General features: G+C 39.4%; 1 protein-coding gene across 1 annotated transcript in view; it reads right to left on the bottom strand.

Moving 5' to 3' along the window:
- Positions 1–23,380, bottom strand: part of LOC146620376 (stromal membrane-associated protein 1-like) — a 155,062-nt gene that overhangs the window by 80,888 nt on the left and 50,794 nt on the right. The window contains exons 5-6 of the mRNA XM_085368936.1: positions 18,831–18,899; positions 13,532–13,594 (exon numbers count right to left, since the gene is read on the bottom strand). Coding sequence (XP_085225062.1) covers positions 13,532–13,594; positions 18,831–18,899 — 132 coding nt within the window. The remainder of the gene's footprint in view (positions 1–13,531; positions 13,595–18,830; positions 18,900–23,380) is intronic.

Raw genomic sequence — 23,380 nt, 5'->3', positions numbered from 1 at the left:
TATCTGGTTCCACCTGACTAGTACTGTAAGCGATCTGCATGAGTAACAGGCAGAACAATTACATTCTCTTCCAATAGAGGGCAGTACAACTACCTAATGTGAAATATGGTTGGGAAACACTGGCTTAGAGTACCAATCAGGTGAAACCAGATAATCTTCCACGGCACACCTGATCATTTCTCATGGCACACCTATGTCCTGCGGCACTTTGGTTGGGAAACACTGCTTTAAGGTATCATCCCAGCTGAAACCACTTGGCTCATCTCAACATCATAGTGGTAGCAGACACTAACGTTTCTCCCTGTATCAATGTAAATGAAGTAGGTTGATTTTACCATATTTTATATTACCAACCAAGGTTGCTTTTTTAGAAAGCAACACCAACTGGATGAGTCTACTATATAAGCAGGACTTTATTAATTAAAAAAAAAAGAAGAGTCCATAAGCGTAAAGTGAAAGGTGACTAATAGTTTGCATTCAATTACAATTAGACAGATAAATGTCCGAACCGCCCCCCTGAGAGGTTTTGCAGAACACAATGTCAGTTATTTGACTGTGATTAGCTGAAACAATCAACTAATCCTAGTTTCAAAGACATCAGTAATGTGACAGTCCACTGATAAACCATTGAACCATGAAAAAAACATGAAACCAGTCTTCAGACCATCTTTTGCCCTTATCACCACCTATACATTATTCTAATTCTCATCAGCCAAGAATCATATTTTTACTGTGTTTCTTCAACCTTTGATCTGTGTGACGACAAGTGGATAACATGCTGAGACCAGCTTCCAATCAGTGCTGAAGTTAAATTAGCGCCTACAGGCAGGATAGAAAGTACAGACTGAGTTGGGCTTTGACAACCCCAATCAAGCTGTATAAAAATGGGTCGTATAAATTCAGACAAACAGAAAGAGTCAATATTTTAACAAAAGACTCTTTAAAATTCTAGTATGTGAAACAAAATGCATGTATGCATGACTGTCTATATTTCCATTAACACACTATGGTTTCTTCCATGTTATCTGCAAGACTGTCCAAAATACATGCCGCCATTCAATCTGAAATCTGAATTCAGATCATCGCTTGTCTAAAAGCAGCAGGTGATTATGTTATCACCATTTAATTTAAAATGGCTGGGCAGAGAAGTCAACGTGTGTAGTTAATTTTTTCATTTAAAATGCTCAATATATCCCAGAATTCCTCCTGTCAATTAAAAGATACATCAGCCACCTGCCCTTCAGCTGCAAACACAGAAGAATTAATTTAGTCTGAGGAGAAAATTTGAGTGGGTTTGGAAGGTCAAGATAGTGTTCAAGACGCTTAGCTGATGAGCAAAAACAACAAACCAGAACAAGGTCATGAGAAAAAACAAGGACTGAGTTTATATATGACTAATGATTACTAACAGTCCTTTAAACATGAAAAAGGTTTTAATGAATATTACCTCAAAGTTGCAGTTTATTTTATGTTTGTTTGTTTTTTATTTAAATCATATAATTCTGGTAGGTTATTGGTCACATGACTCCCAAAGAAGTCTGAAGCTCGGCCACTATTGGTGGCATTTTTGAAGATTTAGTCTTTAAGAAAATTTCAGGTTTAAAGGTTTAAAAGGTGCTATACATAGGAAAATTGGCTGAAGTGCATCCTCATACACAAATTTTATTATTATTTTTCTATTAATAGTTTTTATCTTTTCAGCAGTTTGGCAAAAACATACACAGGGCCAGAAAGCGTTTGACCTACTGCTCAGTGGACAAGAAAATGTTAGACTGTTGAATAGAAAATAAAAATAAAGCTATAACATGCAGGAGCTCTCCTCCATGAACAATGAGTAAAGCATTTACTGTATTCCTGCATTTGCACTGGATGCTGACAGTGAATATCAATCAGCAGGTGCATAAATGGAATATGCAACTCCTGAGACAGAAGCCCTTTTTTAAACATTTAGATTTCACATGTGAGACACGATCTCATCCAAATGTAAACATTTAGGCATTTAGGTCATACCCTGCCTCAACATCATGTGACCTCACATGTTTGTCTTACAGTGCGACTGGTGAGCTACTACTGTCTAGAAAGATAGATCCAACATGGCCGACACCATGAGAGTAAGAGGAGCTTTGTTATCATTAATGTAATGCTACAGGAGTGAGCTGCTGAGGTAAGGGACAGCATGAGACAGTCACATTGGAGTGACGTGCAGTGAAGGCGCAAACATCTGTCTGAACACCTGTGTTATGGCACACCAGGGGAGAAATCCACACTTTAGTGTGCTTGATTAAAGTAGTAAAGAAGATGGCATCAATTATAAAATCAACATGTTTCAGCAAATATTCTTCAGAGTAATGTGCAATCTAACTGGCAAACATATTGATAATTATACCCATGTTACACTCTACTGTGTAACTTTACCTGATATATGATGCCTTCATGTTTTGTTTTGTTTTAAAAAAAGGAGGGGAAAAGAAGGAAAAAGGTTTTAATGTTTACGTTTAAATGCTACTGATCCTGACTGAAAGGCGATATCAACAAGGTCGCCAAGAATTTCACACAAAAATGCTATGAAATTCCTACCATGTACTGTGGGTCCATTTGTGTTTGATTTTGAAGCCATTTGATAAACTCCTAAACCTGTAGCAATAATTTTAGTAAAATTCTGGTGTTATATATAAAATCAAAGATGTATTTATTCAAAAGATTAATCGTTAAGGACAACATGCCTGGTATAATCTGACTGGATCCCAATCAAGTAAATTTCATTTGACCAGATTCTATTAAATTTAACATTTTAAAATGCACTTCTGTAGCAAAGTTACATGGAAAATTAACATGTAATCAAATTACTTAAAGTAAGCATTTTGGGCATACAGTGGTCCCTCGCTTATCGCAGGAGTTACGTTCTAAAAATAACCCACGATAGGTGAAATCCGCAAAGTAGCCAACTTTATTTTTTTACAATTATTGTAGATGTTTTAAGGCTGTAAAACCCATCACTACACACTTTATACACTTTTCTCAGACAGTCATGAACATTTTCACACTTTTCTCTTTTGTTTAAACACCCTCAAAGTTCAAACCTTCGTAGAAAAATAAATCCAGTATTAAAGAACAAAACCAAAGGCACCCGCGGTTCAGATAAAACTCTAGAATGTTGTTCGACTGAAGTTTTTGAAAGCAGTTAAATTAACGTGTGTTACATTCAAGTCAAAGTCGAAAACATTAAGTCTATCAGTCAAACTCAGTTACATTAAATCTTCTAACAATAGCAAAGCAATTACTAGAGCTTAAGAGGGGCATAACTGTAGTGATGGAGACCAAAGACAGTATAACAGGCTGAGTTTATGGGCTCAGTCACGCATTTTGGTTAATACTGGAAAAAATACTGCATCTATTTTGTAAACCTTGGTCTTCCTATTTTCAAAATGAAGTATTATGTGTGGTATGAAACTTCCGTCTTTGGCTAATGACTTGTCAATCACAAGACCCACCCTTCTTGTAACATAATGTTTTTGCAACCAAGATGGCGATGGTTGAACCTTCAACATGTGGGTTTTTGAAGTCCATATTTTACATTATCTATGGAGACAGAGTAGACTACAGTATAAGTTGCCGAGAAGAATTTCCTTATTACAAACTAAGAAAGCAACCAATGCTGAGGAAAGCCTGGATCTTCATTGGTGTTGCTTTTCCTCTTGATAAGCACACATCAAAAGTGCTGAACTGCCTAATTACACTCACTGCTTACGCGCTTTCTGAGAGACAGAAAAGCTCTGGACTGCAGGTTTGATAGCTATGGTAGCAAAATTACAGCTATTAAAATATATGACCCTGTTCAAAAACCATAGCAACACCATTCTGGTAATAGCTCGTAAAGAAAGCCCAGAGTAAAGTATGCAATGAAGTTTAATTCCTCTGCAGCAAAGTTAAGTTCCCTTCACAGAAGCATTAATACATTTTTATCCACAGCATGTAAAATAGTCCGCCCAGCTTAAAATATGCTGGAAATGTCTCTGATAGCCCGTGTGCTAGGGCTGAACGATATATCGCATTTGCGATAATATCGCGACATGATCAAGTGCAATTTTCTAACCGCAAAGGCTGCGATTATACTGCGATTATATTATACAATTCATGGGCTGCATCCTCCTGAGGCCGCATTTGTAGACCGATTACGTCACAGCGACGCGCCGAAGGCTGTCCAAATTACTACCATATCCCAGAATTCATAGCGCGGCCCAGCCAAACTCCAGTTTCCAACAATGGCGGCCGCTACTAAGTTTTAAAATTACTCATACTAATCTTTCTGGGTCACAAAATAAACTTTTAACATATTTTCAGGCGAGAAAGTAGTTGTGTAAACATCAAATATCTGCTCGGTTTATCAAGATATCCCATATTTGCAAAAGTGCTTCGACGTTTTCAGAGGCGTCTGCTACCCACCAGCTCGACAGCTAGCCGGGAGCTCGAGGGTTACTGATGCGGCCGAGAACGGCACAACTCCCGGCACATCATTTTCAGATCACCGCGGAGTTTCGCTGCTCGGGTTAAACATAATATATAAGTCACTTAGACAACCTAAAAATGTTATTGTTGGGCTTTTTTCAGTGTTTTGTTTGTTCGTGAGTAAATCAGTTTGGCTGAGATTAAAGTTATTAGATTAGATAAAATAAAACTTTATTAATCCCCCGGGTGGGTTCCTCCTTGGTTTTCACACAGCTGACTAAACGTCAAACAGAAAACTTATTAAACAGAAGTATGAGACAGTCGAGAATTTACGCCAGTGTCTGGTTATATTTTAGATAGCAAGAAGCAGACGGCCGAGTTTATTAAACTCCACCGAGACAGCGGTGACGCTAATCAGAACTAGACCGTCCAATTTCACGCCTTTAAACTTTAAAGGCGTGTTTGTGTGTGTGTTTATACAATTGCTATTATGTTTGCACTTTATGTGTAATGTTACTGACTGCAGAGATCAGTAAGATGTGTGTATTTTTTATTTATTAGTTTTATTTATTTAATATTATTTTTTAATTGAATGACTGTCTAGTAGTTCACAGATGTCGAAAAACTGAGTGTGGTAAAGCCACTGATTTTGTTTATGTATATTTCTGCAATCTGCACATTGTACTGACTTTCATTTTAATGTTTACACCAGGGTTCCTTGTCAGCACTTTATGCTCAGATGTTTGTAAGCTAAAAATAAACTATTGTGTATGTTCAAATATACTGTTGTGATTGAAGAAGTTAAATAAAAATGTCAGTCATCAATTCATGCATCACCTCATGTCATCATAACAGAGGTCTGTCTTCCAGGAAAGAACAGTTTAAAATTAATGTAATATAGTATTGGCCATACTATATGATGTATTGCTTGTCTTTGTTTAATAATACAGAAGACAAAGACCTTAAAAAAATAATCGCATATCGCATCGCAATCGCAATATTGGGGCAAAAAATCGCAATTAGATTATTTTCCATAATCGTTCAGCCCTACCGTGTGCAGGTCGCTGATTGTTCAGACAATTAACCAGACCTCGCTCAAACTGCAAGCAACCCATCAGCAGAATTTAATTAGTTAGAGACGACTGGCTGAAAAATATGCAGATATAGCATGTACATTTGACCCGTCTCCACCATACACATCTTTGAACTCACTTTTTGCTAAAGTTAATTAGAGCCCATTAGCATGTACCAATAAGGAAAGTCTCAGTAGCTCAGATATTTTTGGTAAATAAATATGAGGAATGGGAAGGAAATATTAGAAGGTAATGTGAGAGGTTTAAGGAAACAAAATAAATCACCCACATTCTCTGTAATCAAGAAGGGATATTTTTCATATTTTGAAATGACGCTTTATTCTCCAGAATAAAGAATACAGTTAGAATATGTATATATATCAACATCCAACTGGGGACATCAAAAGGGTCAAAATCTAAAACCAGCATCTCATTTTTCTTCACTTGCTTTTGAATGAGAGTTACTACAGTATAAAGGGAAAAGTTGATAAATCCTTAAGAAAAGAGTCTAACCTTTAAGTCTCCTTCTTCTTCTCTGGATGACCAGTGTCATCTATAATAAAGCCAACAACCACCAGCAACCCACTGGAAAATACTCATTTTTCCCCAGTCACTGGAAATTGCAAGGAGGTTGCCAACTGCCTTCTAGGCCTGGGTGACTGAGGCCTTGAAGCACTGGACCCAATTTCCATTTTTTTGAAGGAGTGTCATACAAATCTTCTTGACAGTTGTTGTAGTTTTTGACATTGCATATTTATTCTGTTTGTAAAGCAGAATCTAATCTCATTTTGCCACGGATGCTCGAGCGGTTTAGATACTAACCTCCTAGTTAGTATCATGTTCTTTTTCTTCAGCTTCTTGGTGCATTACCACCTCAATCAGGCAGTGGTAAATTCTGTATAAGTAAGTATTTTCTTTAAAAAAAAAAAAAAGTATTTTACCTTTTAGTATTTATATAATCATATGTAATTAGTACGTGTGTGTGTGTGTGTGTGTGTGTGTGTGTGTGTGTGTGTGTCATGGCCAAATGTGATCAAACTGTAGCAAAAAAACCTCACAAAGTCCTCGGGCACTGTGTCTGTCTGACAGTTTTTGTCATCATGATGGTGTAACAACCCTGCAACATGTATGAATGTCCTCCACAAACGTGTACAGCATATCATCTGTACGCAAAGATGCTAAAGAGAGACATAAGGGCTAAAGGGTGAGAGCGTTCAGTGAAGAAGAGAGAGAGAGAATGGGAGAGTGCAAGAGAAGCCAAAGTGTGGAAGACGGGGATGTTGTGGGGGGGGGGCTGGCTGTCAGCATGTTTCCCGGTACACTGAAGATTAAACAGCTTTCAGTGTGTCAACACACACTTGGACTAACAAGTCTCTCGCTCTGTGTCCACACACACACACACACACACACACACAGCGTTCAACTATCTCCCTGACACTGGGCTTCAGAGACAGCTGAAGTACAGCTGAGACAGAGGAAAAGGACAAAAAGGAGATGTACAACGTCACATATCTCTGCAAGTATACACACACACACACACACACACACACGTGCACAAAGACCATTCTTGCAAACAGACAACATCTGTTGCACAATTTATGCAAACACACACACACACACACACACACACACACACACACACGGATGAGTTTTGATATCTAAGTCCATGTTGGCTAAGTTCTGTGACTACCAGAACTTATATTTACTTATTGTTCACATTATAATCCAAACTTGTTTAAATGCTCTAAACTCAATGAAAGTAGATTCTCACACGTTTCAGAAATTTGAACTTTTATCTGTGTAAACATGTTCATTCATTTCAACTCAATTTTATTTGTATAGTGTCAAATCCCAACAACATACTATAAGGTAAAGACTCTTAAACAAGGTAACAAAGACAAAACCCCAACAACCCCTATGAGCAAGCACCTGGCAAGAGCGGAAAGGAAAAACTGCTTTTAACAGGAAGAAACTTCCAGCAGAACCAGGCCTTAGAAGGGCAGCCATCTGCTGTGATGGGAAGAAGACAGGACAAAAGACACTGTGGAAGAGTGCCAGAGATGAATAAGAACTAATGATTAAATGTAGAGTGGTTTTTAAACACACTCAGTGCATCATGGGAAGCAGCCTAAGCCTATTAGAGCCCATTTCATATCTGCAAAGTGTATATGGACCATAAGATGAATTATGAAAGATGCTCTTAGCACAGATTCTATAGCATTCTTTAGGTCTCAAGGATAAGTGATTTACTACCTCACTCTCAGGAGGTAGCACTACAAAAAAATATTTTTTTTTAAAAAGAAGAACACACACACGCGTTTCTTGGAACTTATGTCATTACCAGTTAATGATCAACTGTGATTATTATTTTCAACTGATTGTCTTAACAAATCAGCCAGTTCTGCTAGCACAGCTGAAAATTTGAGTTAAGAAATTAGCAAAAAATTAAACCAGAAGAGTGTCTAAAAAAACCAAAAACCAATAAACAGCTCAGTGAGCTGAGCTGATGACCCAGTAAGTTTACAGAAGAGGCCTAGATCTGAGTCTGCCCCGCCCCGGTATAGTCACTGCACGTTTTCCCCCAGCCTTCCTGTCCACTGTTTACTGTGCCATTACAGCAAATGCTAAAAAATAGAACTTTCATCTAAAACTATTATTATTCTTTTTCTAATAAAGACAACTTTGATTTGGGAAACTGTCAAAAACAGAGCATTTCATACACTGCCAATGAAGATGGGCAATAAATCACAGATACTGGACAGAAGAAGATTGCAGTGAAAACATGCCAAAGGAGGGCTGACGCCACCTGTTGGGTGTGGTGCAAAAAAATCTGCGCATTTCAAGAAGCATCAGGTTACATAATCCAAATCATAGCTACATCACCAAAGATGTAAAGGGCAAATTAATAATTCTTTGTTAAAAAATTAAAATAAGAAATAATAAAAATTGTTATGGCCCTAGTAGGGCCTCCTTTGAATCTGACCTTGTGTGGGTGTGTCCTGCCTTAGGTGCCACCTTTTTTGTACAGCTGACTCCCATCAGCAATTAAGTATTCTTAAGGCCAGGGAAAGGTGATCTCTACTACCAGAGAGCCTTGTTGGGTTGCAGCTAGTGAGCTGTGTGCATATGGTGGTTGATTGCTCCTGCTCTGTGGAGAGGAGTGTGTTTGGGTGACTCTTTTTAGCTCTCTCTCTTTTTAGCTTACTTTTCAGTTTATTTACCAACACCTAGCTTTTGTTTTTGACTTCTTTAAAAGGTGATAGCAGCGTGTACAACTCTTTTAGTTTAGTTCAAAATAGAAACAATAAACAAACAATAAAACTAACTATTTTGCCTCCCTGTCTCCTTTTTTCCAACCTGGACACCTTTTGTTACTTTCCCTCATCCTCTGGACCATTTTAGGGGAACATAACAATAGTAATAATTCAAAATTATTACTACGTAAGAAATGAAATGATTTGCAGAGTGAACATGAAATATTCACTCTGCACGCCACTGCATGGACTAAAGTACTGAGTTTTACTGATTAGTTTCCTTCAGCATCAACTTATCAGCTAATTGGTGTCTAAACTACAGTTATTACTATAGTTAGCGGAATCAGTTAAAACCACTTAAACTAACATGCATGTTTTTATGTTATGTTTTGATTGTTTGTATGTTTTGGGGGGATTTTTATTTATTTATTTTTTTTTGGGGGGGGGGGGGGCAAAGTTATTTCAACATTCTTAATAAGACACAAATCATAGTGCAAATTCTGCAAAAACCCTCTGCACACCTTCTGTGGCCAGCTGACTTAAAATGCTGTTGTGTACATTTTACAAGTACACACACACACACACACACACACACCGCACAGTTACTAGTAGCTCTGAAAGCAGTGGGGAGAGAGTGCAACTACACACAAAGCCTGGAGGCAATTTAATCTTCGTCAATAGGGCTTAATCATATGCCGATTGTTTTTGATGCCATTAAAATAGAATGCAAGCTCTATTTTAAACACTGCTTTTCTTCGTCATTCACAGCAACGCTGCGCTCTTAGACCAGCTTTGGATACATTTACACAGGAATAACCTGAGAAAAATGGCACAACAAGAAAGGTTAAAAGAAGATTAAATTACAGTACAAACTGCAAATCCACCACAATATTGTATATATCATCAGAAGTCCAACCAAAAACTAATGCGGGCGTTGAATGGACACTCCCTTCAGTCCATCAGAGATCCTATTTATTAGAATTATTCATTCATGTTTTACTCATTTAGCTTTTTTCTTCCCATTTAATGGGACTCAGTTCAGTCAAATGCTTTCACACACACACACACACACACACACACACACACACACACACACTGTAAGCCCCCACCCAGTCAGTACTGTATGTACAAACTACAAGCATATGACCATAACAGCCGTGTCATTAGTTTTGTTTTATTCTCTGTGCTTCTCTGGTGTTTTCTCTCCTTACAGCTTCCCAGCATTAAGTTCACATAGCCTCTGTGTGTGAAGTGGCATCCTGGGTATTTTTCTTCCGCAGACATGGAGGTTAACTGGAGTGGAAACTATAAACTGCATTTAGTCAGAGCGGACAGGATAGAGAAAACACTCTATTAAGGTGGATGTAGTTTCCCAACATGATATTAATGTATTCGAGATGAAAACATTTCTTGTCAACGTCAAAGACAGGAGACGAAGGGCAGAGCAGTTCATCCAGACCTGCTTTTATGGCCTGGGAGGCCCAGATGAGCTGTCGACAAGCCTCCGTCTCTGCAAGCTGCAGTCTGAGAACAGCCTCCAAGACCGCCAGAAGGGCATCGCAATGAATGCTCAGCTCCAAGAATCCAGTTCAAACCGGGGATATCAACAGCATTTACCATCATTACCAAGAACAATGCAGCAGTCACTGGATTTTATTTGGGACATGTGCATAATGGCAAAAATAAAATTCTACAGCCTTGCAATCAAGAGGAGAGATTGCAGGATTGCATCAGTTGTGTTATGAATTGAGAAATCTCTGGAAGACTAAAACACAAACAAGCAAATTCAGTGTGACCTGTTACATCACATTTCAGTATATTCACTGTGTTTTCACAGGGTTGCCTTACACACACATGTTGTAAAGCATGGTCATGTTCATAGAAAAAGAAATAGTTTGCAGTAGTTATTTGGATGTAAATACAATGAGTGAGTAAATATGTCAGGGCAGAAATATTGATAGAAAATAAAATGGGACACAATAAAGAGAAAAAGTAGATTCATCTTGAATATGCGAATGTATCAGAGGAAAACACCAGAGAGTACAGGGCTCAGTCTTAGTTGGTACAGTTCCCCATAGCCTACATTTTTGTTCTCTGCAGAATGAACGAACACACACACACACACACACACACACACACACACTGCTGAGAGCTATATTATTCCCTCACTGCTTCACAGGCCATGGAAACTCTGAATTCACTAACCATGACCCAGAAACACACGCACTCACCCCTTTCGCTCCTCTCTCGTGCTCTCTCAAGCAAACATAAGTGCGTGCACACACTATAGATATGCATGAAAGCATAGCACAGCTCTAGCGCACATACACGTGGGTAACAGCAAAGGCCATCTCGCATTATGCCTGCATCACACACACGTTCGCTGACCCTCACCTCCACACATCAGTTATTTGCAGCTCATCGCGAGGCCGGCCTGATCTGGAATTACATTCTAGTCAGACTCGCGTCATTCTTTGTGGTCAAAATCACTTATCTCGACTGACAGCAGCAACTTACCAGATTTTATATTAAAAAACGCAACATTATGCAAGTTGTCTTTCGGGATGGGAGAGGATCTTTTTTCTGGTGCACTCTGGTGCATTAACAGTCTATCGACAATTTTTAAAACACAGTTCCATCCACTGTGCAATACTTAATTTTACGTGCAATAACCCACACTGTAAATACATAACACTATTTATTTTTTACATTTTATATTTTTTCTGAATACTGTTCATATATATATGAAAAATAGTGCTGCAGAAATTGTGCACCTCACCCCCTTTTCTTTTCCCACATGTTTGCACTGAGTAGGAGATGCTCTGTATCTCATTGCATATCTATACAGTTAGGGATGGGTACCGGTGTCCGGTGCCATGATGGCACCGGTTCTGACATAAACGGTAGTAACCAGACTGAAAAGCAGCGCACATTTCGGTGCTTTATTTCGGTGCTTTTTTTTCCTGAGCTGTGATACACTTCTAGCCAATCATTTTACATTTCCCAGGATAGTAGGCGGGTCCAGGTACGTACGTTCTGTTAGAGCAGAGCTACAGATTAAAAATGTTCAAGGCGAAGCGGTCAAAAGTCTGGCTGTATTTCACAGCAAAAGATGCAAACTCAGCAGCAACAAGTGCTTTAAGCTGATACTGTGATACTGTCAAAGGAGGTAACACCAAGAATCCGATGAAACACCTGGCGACGCATAGCGGTTTTTTTTTTTTAAAAGCCCAGAAATGCGCCGTATGATAGCTTGCTGCGAGACCTCACACCGAGCGCATCTACTGTGCGTGGGTTGCCTGTTATCTGACCCGGAGTTAGCAATATCCCCCAAAAACCCCGAAGAGGAGTCCTGGCCCCTAGCCCTGCCAGTGTAGCAGAAATGATGAGGATGATGATGCAGCAGCAGCCGTTCTTCTCTGCGTGAGTAGCTTAATGTTCGTGTGTAATTTACGTTGAGTAGGCTAACCACGTTATTACATTAATGCATGTAAGGTGAACTAGCAAACATCATCATAGCTACATGCGTCTGTCCTCTTGTTTGATGGCAGATACTCCCTTCACCCTGGCCAAAAAGGCTAAAATGACCAAAGAAAAAGTGGAAAACAGTTAAACATGAGAGGTTTAGGACAAAGTTTGTGTTTTTTCCATTGTTTAAGCACTGCTTCCAGCCAAGAGTGATACCATATATGCCCCATAGCTGCAGAAAAGGCTAACATTGTTATCTTTTTACAAAAAACCAGCTGAACATGAGAGGTTTTTGGACCAATTTTGTGTTCTCCATTCTTTAAGCACCGGTTTGAGCACCGTTTGAGCACCGGCACCGTTTCAAAAGTACCGATTTGGCACCGGTATCGGATAAAACCTAAACGATACCCATCCCTATATACAGTGACAATAAAGGCATTCTATTCTATTTTACTGCCATCAAATTGAAAATGACTTTATTAACTCTTTAAATTGTACATTTTCTTGCTTTAAACATTCGATTTGCTCCAATATCCTACTGTGAATAAAAACAGGTTTACAGGTTTGTAAACCATTGCATTATGTTGTTATATACATTTTACCCCAACGTTTTGGGAGATATGGTTATAGGTTTTCTTGCAGGTGTTAACTAGCGAGGTAGCTGGATTCTTGAGCTACTTGAGCTCAGATTTAAGACAACTCCCAATTGGTCAGATTAATCTGCATCATTTATGGGTTACTAGAGCCGTATATTTAGGTCTCTCAAAAACTGGAGAGTGCTTCATCAGTGAAAGACGAGTTTCAATAACTGTAACTGATTCTGGTGGTGGTGGTTCATTGATCTAATTTGTTGAAGAGACAGACAGATGTTCATTCAACGTGTTTTTTTAAGTGCCTGCACCAATCAACAAAGTTTCAAGGGAAAACTTTCCAGATGGTTCCATGTAAAAACACCCCAGAATGCTCCACTCCTGTTCACCGGTTAGTTGCCAACTTACAGTGTTTGTTAAGTGCCGAGTAGGCTGTAAAGATTGTTTTTTTTACTAAAACTGCTGCTTGCTGTGGTTCTGATTTTCTGAAGCTTGAAAATCAAAACCGCAAATATACCACAGCACAACATTAAGTTGGCTGACAGTACAGTGCAGTCATGGTTAAAACCTAAGCTTACTTGTGTTTTATCGTAGGCTCAACTCAATAACTGAATCCATTCCAGAACCATATGAACCTAAATCACATCTCTCGTTTTTCAGATTACACCTGTAATCCATGATTTATGAGCGGTGTTTCTACCTTTGAGTTGTTGTGTCTCTCTACTTTGTCACCATCCTTCTCTTTCTTCTTCTCCCGCTCCTTCTGTGAACAAAATGAATGGATAGTGTGAGACAGTGGCGTATAGTTGGTGCCACCAACACACATATCCATTTAACTCATGTACACACATTTATGTGGACCCGTTGTGCTCATTTTCAGCTCCACATTTTTATTCTTTGACTCTACTAGACTAGCTTTGCACGATTCCTAGTTGAAATTGTTCTTATGCAAGCATGCTGGACCCTGCAGCCCATCAGTTCATCCTCTATGTGAAACCAGTTGTTATAGCTCCTCTCTTTTAAAGCCAACTTAATTCTGATTGGCTGTCACATGCAAATAGAAGGTAAACTGCAGGTGGGTGGGGTTCTGTGTCTGAGTGGAGCGCATTTATCGAAAGACTAGAAAAACTATCAGCAGCCTGAGTTTTGGCCCACAGGGATTACACAGTCACCTCATTATATGAAACTCTGGCCAAGTGTAATGTCCACCACTGTCACAATATGACAGAAAATAAGGAAAAGCATAATAAGTCCATACTAAGCCTGGGTCAGTGTGGTTTTTTGACTGGAATTCTGGTTATACAAGTCCCTTCTTCTTCTTCTTCACATTGATATTTACATGCAGGGTGACAACTGGAGCTCTTTTTGGCTCAAATAGACATGAAACTGATGAAAGCCGCAGTACAAAATGACAAGCTACCAATGGAATCTGGAAAACTTAATTTTGGAAACTGCAATTTCTTAAAATGAATTGGTAACTTTATATTACGGCCCATGACTAAGGCTTGCAAGTCCCCTGTAATAGAATAAATTTCAGTGTGTATCAAGAAGAATCACAGTGCTTTAATTACAGAGCTGTTCACCGGTACCATCAAAACACGTGCTGCTAGACTCGACCCCAGACATGCTCGCAACAACTGCAAGTTGTGTTTGTGAAACTACATTCAGTAATGTATTTTAAAATTCACCTCAAACTTCAATCAGATGATTTAGACCAGTGTTTCCCCAACTTTGGAGCCGCAGCACATATTTAACATGAGAAAAATCACACGGCACAATGTCACAAAAAGCATATTGATCATTTTTCCCCATGCAGAAGGTATAGCAGAATTGGCTCGGTTTGTCCCCAGTACACCGTTTTTGCTTTCATCTGGGACCAATCAGATTGACTGCTTTTTCTTTTCAAATATTTATCCATTGCTATTACGCCAGCTCGAAGCCGACCGGGAGGTCGAGGCACGATGTGCCGGGAAAACAGTGTTCCTCCCGGCCGTAGCAGGTCTCGACCTCCCGTTAGCTTCGAGATGGTGGGTGTCAGATCTCCGAAAACGTTGGAGCACTTTTGCAAATATGTGATGTCTTGTAAACCGAGCAGATATCTGACGTTTACACAACTACATTCACGCCTCAAAATATCTTAAAAGTTTATTTTGTGACCCAGAAAGAGTAATATTACAACTAAGTAGCTGCCGCCATTGTTGGAATTCAACTTTTGCGAGATCTCGCTAAAGTTCATCGTAATTTTTTCTCTCCCATGTCCCTTGCGGGGCTCCGTAGGAAACACTGATTTAGATACACCCTGTATTTTATTTGAAATTTAAGCGAAATTACATTTACCTATAATATTTAAAGTTCACCACATAAGGAGGTAATGAGGCTGATTTACACAAAAAAATAAAATAAAATTATTTACAGTGTAATTTGTGTCTCTTTTCCTGTAAAATACCCAGAATTTTGGCACCACCTTAAATTTCTTATGCACTACTTACATTTACTTATAATGTAAATTCTTGTTTCCTGTAAATGCACTACTTAAAATAATTTACACAGTAAGTATTAAATAATTAATTTAATTATGTCTTTGTTTTCTGTAACAACCTGATGTGTTACTTCCTTATTCTAGTGTGCCTGCCTTTAAGTATTTGGAGGTAAATATAATTACACTGTAATTTCAAATACCTTGAAATTCAATTTAGTTACAGGGGAATTATGCCCCTATTTGCAGGTGAGATTATTAAGTGTTACTAATTAATTAATTAGATGAATTTGGCAGAACTGAGCAGCTTAAGAGCACCAAAGTTCATTCCTACCCCTGACCCTGTTCTCCTCCATGACATCAGGCTGAAGCTCATCAGCACAGAATTACATAAAACAAAATTTGAAATTGGTAAAAACCATAAACCATCGTGACATTATCTGGGAGAGTTGCGTGTTTCTATGCTAAGTGGGATATTGCTGATAGCAATAACTAACATGGCAATAATAAATAATTCAATTAAACCTCCTTAATTTTCTCTGCTTAGCTCAGGACAATATTTACATGAGCAGAAGTTAAAAACTCCAGGTAACATTAACTATAATAATGCATGTTTACACACAGTGGGCTTGACCATACATGCATACAATTTGTAGCAGTTATTAACAGATTTACAATTCTACACTCAACAATTCAGGTGCAACAGAGCAAATCAAACTGATAATTACAATATTTTCCTGACACACTGAACTGACACTTTGCTGTCCCCTGTGATACTATAATTAACACGTAATACTGCTCAGGAATCAAGAAACAAGCCACTTTTCTTCACCTGATAGTGTTCTATATGAGAACGCATAAGTTGGACTGGTAAAATTTGCTGTACCTCATAGCACGTCGGAAACAATTACATCCCTTTCCTTAATGTGATTATAAATGCAGACTTAATGTGCAGACATTATTAGCGCGCAGAGTCGCTGTAATGTTTTCAGGTTAATGCTGCTGTCTTGCTTTGTTATATGTAAATGAGTCAGCACCGATGCCAACAGGCTTTAGCTAATGACTGTCAGGACGCCGAAGAGGAAAGCTTTAGTTTAGCAGGTAAAGCCTACAATCTAGCCATCATGACAACAATAACCGCCTCATTCTCTCCCTCGCCGGCTCTATTCTCACTGCAATTACTTGAACATCAGAAACAATAGCTTCATGATCATCAGAACGAGCACTGAGGGCATCTGCTGTTATTATGGACATTGTATCTTTTGTGAGCATATGAAGTCAGCGGTTCTTCTTTGTTTGATTGTTTTGTTTTTTAAACTTTAGAATAGTGGTATGAAATATTAAAAAGCAAATATATTATAAAAAGAAATGTCCAATGTCAAGTACTGTCACAGGGGAAAAATTTGTTCTTGAATTTTAATTCCGAATCCTTTGTGTCTCTCAGGGGAAGCGACAATAGCTGCTGTTTATACACGAGCAGCATAACAGATACTGGTCTCAGTTCTGCTTCAGCTGCTTCTTGGCTGTTCATTTACAAGACATTGGCTGCATCTTCCCTTATTGTTTTCATATCAATCACCAAGTTAGAGTATATTATCATGAGGCACTGGCAGGCGGCAAACTTCTAACTCTATCATCTATGAGCTAATGAGGCTAGCATTGCTTCAGAGGCATTAACAGGGTATTATAGTCCCATCTGATCATCACTAATAAAACACAATAAATTGCGGCTGGGATCCTTTGCCTGCTATTATGCTGGCTATGATTCTAACTTGATTTTTTGTTTTGTTTGCTTTTTAAACCAGTTTCCCTCTGGTTGACCAGGGTAAGCCAAAATAATACAGATTCTCACTGGGTTCTCATTGGCTCCGCTTTGAGAGTCACCACCATCGCCAGGCAGCATATCAAAGACATTTGTGCAAATTACTTGCATGCTGTGTGGTCAAATGTTTGTGCATGTTGGAGCCATCAGTGCTGTCTTTACTAGACTACTTGTTACATTACCTTTGCATTTTCCCATAAAAAGACCCGAAACACACCGTCTCAGAATTACCACTTAACAGTATTACCTATAGGCTACAGACCAACACAAATCTCTATTCTAATGAGGACACACATAAGATCTTTCTCTTGGTACGTTATGAACACAAAGCAAAGATGAAGTAATGTCAGAAGTAAATGTTGCTCACTGGCTAACAGTGTTAGGATTAATGTGTAACAGGCAGAATATTCAGATTACCGTTTTTGTTGTAATAAATAACCAAACAAACTTTTGCAAATAGGCAACCTACTATCATACCACGAAGCTCCTGGCACACAGTTTTTGTGCTGATGTTAATGCCAGAGGAAGTTTGGAACTCTGCAGTTACTGAGTCAGCACAGCACTGGTGATTTTGACACCCACTCTGTAACATTACATGGTCTCCCACTGCATGGCTGAGCTGCTGTGGTCCCTCCACTTTGCAGTAATACCACTTACAGTGGATTGTGAAAAGGGGGAAAAAGTTTCAGGGCTCAATGCAGCAGTGGCCTCCTATTATGATACCACACTCCAATTCAGTGAGCTCCTTAGAATTACCAAATTTGTTTCAAAATGTTTATAACATGTATGTAAGTATTCACAACCTTTTCCATGACACTTAAAATTGGAGGAAAAATTCCATGACCCTAAGCACACAAGACAAGATAACAAAGGAGTGGCTTCAGGATCACTCTGAATCTCTTCGAGTGGCCCAGCCAGAGCCCAGATCTGAACCCGAGTAAACATCTCTGCAAAGATCTGAAAATGGCCAGGCACCAATGCTCCCCATCCAATCAGATGTTGCTTAGAGGTTCTGCACAGAAGAATGGGAAACTGCCCAAAAATATGTGTGCCAAGCTTACAGCATCGTACTCAAAAAGACTCCAAGGCTCCAAATGTTGCCAAAGATGCTTCAATTAAGTGCTGAGCAAAGGCTGTGACTATATATGTACATGTTATATTTGTGTGTGTGTGTGTGTGTGTGTGTGTGTGTGTGTGTGTGTGTGTGTGTGTGTGTGTGTGTGGGGGGGGGGTGGGGGGGTGGGGGGGGTATTTTTTATAAATTTGCAAATATTCCAAACAAATGTTTTCAATTCGTCATTGTGTTTGTATTGTGTGTAGAATTGTGTGAAAGGAATTTAATCCATTTTAGGATAAGGCTGTAAAATTACATAATCAACAACATACTTTCCAGATGCACAGTACACACAGAGGCAACTGGATGAAGAAGCACCTAGTGTGATCGAGGACTCTCCCATACTCCAAAAAAACAAAACACATCTGAAATCTAAGGCTGAATCTTCTGAGGGCAGGATGGAAAGATCCAGGACTGGACCCAGCTGGTTGGCCAATGATCAGAAAGAGAATTAAAGAAGCTTGTCTCACTTGTCTCAACATGACACTAACACGGGACTCAGACATAAATCTGGAAGACTACACGGCACCAGAACTCAAGCACAGCAAGGCACCACCACACCAAAGGGTGAAAGAGGAGATGTGCACCTCCTGTCTGCTCTTGTCAGTCTGCGAGGACGGCGAAGTGGTGGGAGGAGTCGCTTCAGACGACTTCGGCTGAAAGACAGAATTTCAGACAGAGGGTTAGACATGAAGACGAGGAGAAGGGGGAACAGAAAAAAATCAAGAGAGACGAGAAGAACAAGGAGGGCACAGTATGGAGAGAGAGCGAGACGGAGGGGGAGGAGAGTGAAGCAGAGACAGGAGTGACTTAATTAGAGGGAACGAAGGATTTTCTCCACTACAGCAGAGTAGTCTTTGCTTCAGGAGATGCAGCAAACCAAGGTTATATTCAGCCCCGCAGCTGCACAGGATGAATAGTCTCTAAATAGAGACTCACATCACACACAAACCCACAGTTACTGAGTGTAGGGACGACCTCTATTAACCTGCCGTTGACCTTCGAGACAGACCGACAGCTGGGTTTGCATTGAACTCTGCAGCCAACCAGCTACAGTAAATAGTTGTTTTTCTGTCCATCACATCGTTTCATAGAATAGGAATCAGCTATCAGGCAGCATGACAATAGCCACATCCTCCTCTGACATTACAATTGTGGAGAAGTTGAAAGGTTGTTTGTATTGTCTAGTAGCAGACATCCCCCAAGGACTGCCACAGATACCAGACTTTTTCAGGAGCAATAAATTCATGAAATAGTCTCATTCTTCAGCCCTTGGCAGGAAATGAAAACCTATTTTCTCTGTATGCTTTTTCCTCAAAGAGATGAGTGAAATATTTGGTGATTTCACCTGACATAGATCAGTGCTTTCTACTCACTGATTTAAAATATAGATTAAATCATTTCCAAATAAATGACTTTAGATCTGACTAATTCTTATTTAGTCATGGTAATTTAACATAACATTTAACAAGCACAAATTTAGAGGGAGTTTGAGCTGCATTAAGTTTTCTTCTTATTTACAGCGATCGGGCATAACATGATGACCATGTGCCCAATACTGTGTTGACCCGACTTCTGCTGACATACAGTATATGAGCTGTAAGGCTGCACGATCAATCAAATAACAGATAGCTGTTAGCAGGGAAATTTGAAAAGAATATGGTCCACAAAGGTTCATTTCCATCGCTGCAAACATCTGCATGCATAATATATTACAGATTTCGTGTTTTTGGCACAGAATTCAAACCTTATATTTTGTTGATTTTACACGTTTGCATTCTGCAAAGAAAATCTATCGCGAAAGGCAGCCCAACACCAAGGAATGAAAACACAATTTCTACAGTAATTACTGCCATTTTCAGTCCGTCTTCAAAATTCATACCAATCCAATCCCATCAGCCACTTCATCACATAACAGTCTAAAACCTTCCTGGCTGTAATGAGACATGTCAGTTAGCAGATTTAAGTAAACAGTTGTGATGCTACCTTGCCTTTGTCTTTATCTGTTCCTTGTTTATTTTTTGCCATCTGTCTGTTTGCTGCCTTTCTACATGCGCCACAGCTCCAGCTACCTCCCTCAAGATTTGCACATCGTCTCCACTTACTGCCTCTCCACACAACAGCTGAACAGAGTAATTATTCCTAAAAGCAGCAAAAGTAATGAGGTCATAAAAGCACTAAAAATATATACATTTCTTTTGCAGTCTGTTACGTGGGTGAAAATGACACAGTGCACCGCCTGAGCTGCGTGGAGCAACAGGGAAATGTTTAACAAGATTTTGCCCAGGACCAGTATAAATGAAAACCATAAAAAGCGAGAAATGTTAGGGTCTGAAATTACTTTAATCATGCTCTCGTGATAAAACTACAATTCACACATACTGCAGGAAAATTAGAGAACTCCTGGGTCTAAATTTTAACTCCTTAATGTTAGCAAGATACAACCCCCTCAACATTACTGAAGCATTGTAATATCATCTTGATGCAGAACAAAAAGCAGCATCCGAAAAAAAGCTTTGAATGCTCTTCATAAAGCCTGGAGAGCTATTCCTGAAGTTGCCTCACAGAGTTCAGGCTGTGCTGAAGAATAAAAGGAAGCCATACAAAATATTGACTTTCAAAATCGTTAGAACTGAACTTCTAAACTGAACTTCCATGGATGTTTGTAGTCTAAGGAGCTTGGGGGAAAAAAGCGTCTGGACTTCTTTAGGTTTCTTGAAGACGTTTCACTTCTCACCCGAAAAGCTTCTTCAGTTTTAAGAGCAACTGGTGGAGAGTCAAAGATTTTAAGCCCTAAGGGAGTGTCCCCAAAGAGGGTCATGGACCCTGTATTGATCCTCTACCTAATCACCTAGCCTCACCCTATCATGTGATTTCCTAAGGTCAAATGGCCCAGGAGGTGAGTGGGCATTAAGGTGTCTGGGAAGGGATCTCAAAACTTGATTAGAGATGGCAGAGGGTGTCGTAAGCCACCGCCTCTGTTCAAAGATGGTTGTTCACAGTGGACATAGATGGCTTTTTTCACTCCTCTTTCAAACCATCTGTCTTCTCTGTCCAAACCCACACCCGTTTTCACACCTTGGCTCGTGTGATTAGGTAGAGGATCAATAGGGGGTTCATGACTCTCTTGGGGGACTCTCCACCAGTTGCTCTTAGAACTAAAGAAGCTTCTCAGGTGAGAGGTGAAATGTCTTCAAGAAACTTAAAGAAGTCCAGACTCTTTTCTTTCCAAGAAAGACTCCGATGACCTGGATGACTGAGAACCTTCACAGACACATGGATGTTTGTACGTCTCATTTTCCTATCACACATTACTATATCTTAAAGACTAACTTTCTTAACCATTTAAATCAGCAGGCCTTTCAGACGCACTGATAGAAAATGACCAGAATTCAAAAAACAAGGATGTGGCCACTTCATTTCAAAATTGCAAAAAAAACAAAGAGTAAATTTTGGACATTTATTTCTGGAGACCCCAGAAGAATATAGAGCTTTTTTTTCATAAACATTACATTGGGGATTCTGTGGATAATTATGCATCGTCTCATTTCAGGATAAATAATAAACTATTCAACCAAATACTGCTGCTTTTCCACATGTATAAATAACTGCATTGCTTTTTTTAATATCCTGCATGCCATGTGATGCTGCAGGTGGTTCAGATGTGAATCCTACTACAACTATTACATATTTTTGTATTTTCACAGGCATCTGTGCATATTTGTTGTTACAAAGTAAAAATAGTACCTTGTGATCATGCGGATTAAAGGTGGGCCGACTGCTGTGGTGGAGGTTTGGATTGTAATTTACAGTTTGCATTCACATCCAAACAATTTGTGATGTTTCCAACTAAACACTGAGCTTTCTGTTACTTCAACCAACCTTCAATTTGTTTTACACAATGCTTCCATCTGTTGCATTCCTATTAATTGATTAGGACTGTAGCAGTCACATTGACAGACATCGAGATACTGTCAGAATTTTATTCCTGTTGTTACGAGGACAGCTTGAAACTTGTCTCACTGTGAGATGAAGCACCAAAGATATGAAGGAAGAAAAAAAAGAGATAATGTCGCAACTCTTTTTTATATTTTATTCTTTTTGTCTTGGAGAATCCAAAATAGCAAAGTGTGTACCTGAATTCAAACAGAAAGAAGAGTTTGTATGTGTCAGTGGAGTTCAGAGTAGAGCAGCTGTTTCTTTGCATCAAAAGGAGACCGTTAAGGTGGTTTGGGCATGTGATTGCATGCAAGCTCGAGGCCTTCCTTTGGAAATTTTCTAGGCGCATCCAGCAGGGAGAAGGCACAGAATAAGATCCAGAACTTGTGGGATTATATGTCTCACAATGCCTGGGAGTGTACTGGATCACAGGTGGAACTATAAAATGATGGTTGGCTGAATGTATATTTATAATTGTCCATTTTTGTTAATTAAGCGAGTGAATTGACTCACGCTACCAGGAACAGCTGACCTGAATCCAATTCTTGGTCCGAGCTCAAGTGATCCTACCTTGATGATCAGACAAACCTTCCATGGTTCAATCGTAGTAGCAAGTTTTTAAAAAACAGAAAGAAAGAAAAGAAAGCTGTGGGTGTCAGTCCTGTTGTCTCAAACCAAGCTACAAAGTTCCAGCAGCACACTGTTGTTAAGCTCCTGCACACAACACGGTTTGTTTTGTTGGAAGCTAAAATGAGGCTAAAGTGATGCACGCCAAAACACTCTTTAGTATTTAACTCCTTGGGAAAAATACATTTCAAGAAAAGATGTTACACTGCATCACTAACATCAACCCACCTTCCTTCCTTTCTCAGTGCCATCCTCCCCTCCTCCGCTCCCTAAACCACCTCAGGGTGGAAAGTAACGCTGACTACAGTATGTCTTTCTGAGGCCAGAACAGAGAACTGTTCTCCTCCCTCCCCCTTCTACTGCTCTTGTTGCCTGTGGTGGTGAAAGCAGCGCAGCTGAGATGTGAATTCAGAGCATTTTCTACCCCCCTAACTCATTCTGTTGATGTCTTTTAAGGCTGTTTTTTATACATTTCTCTCAAAACTTCCTCATCTTCTGACTTTGATACTGCTGGAGATGTCAATACTAAACAGCCACAGGTGGACTGATGATGAAGATAAAGAGAAAGGAG

The sequence above is a fragment of the Diplotaxodon limnothrissa genome, linkage group LG13 (assembly GCF_057381915.1).
Source record: "Diplotaxodon limnothrissa isolate DT_005_m linkage group LG13, D_limnothrissa_male_GT1.1, whole genome shotgun sequence".
NCBI classification, from domain to species: domain Eukaryota; kingdom Metazoa; phylum Chordata; class Actinopteri; order Cichliformes; family Cichlidae; genus Diplotaxodon; species Diplotaxodon limnothrissa.
This window is presented reverse-complemented; position numbering and strand designations above follow the sequence as displayed.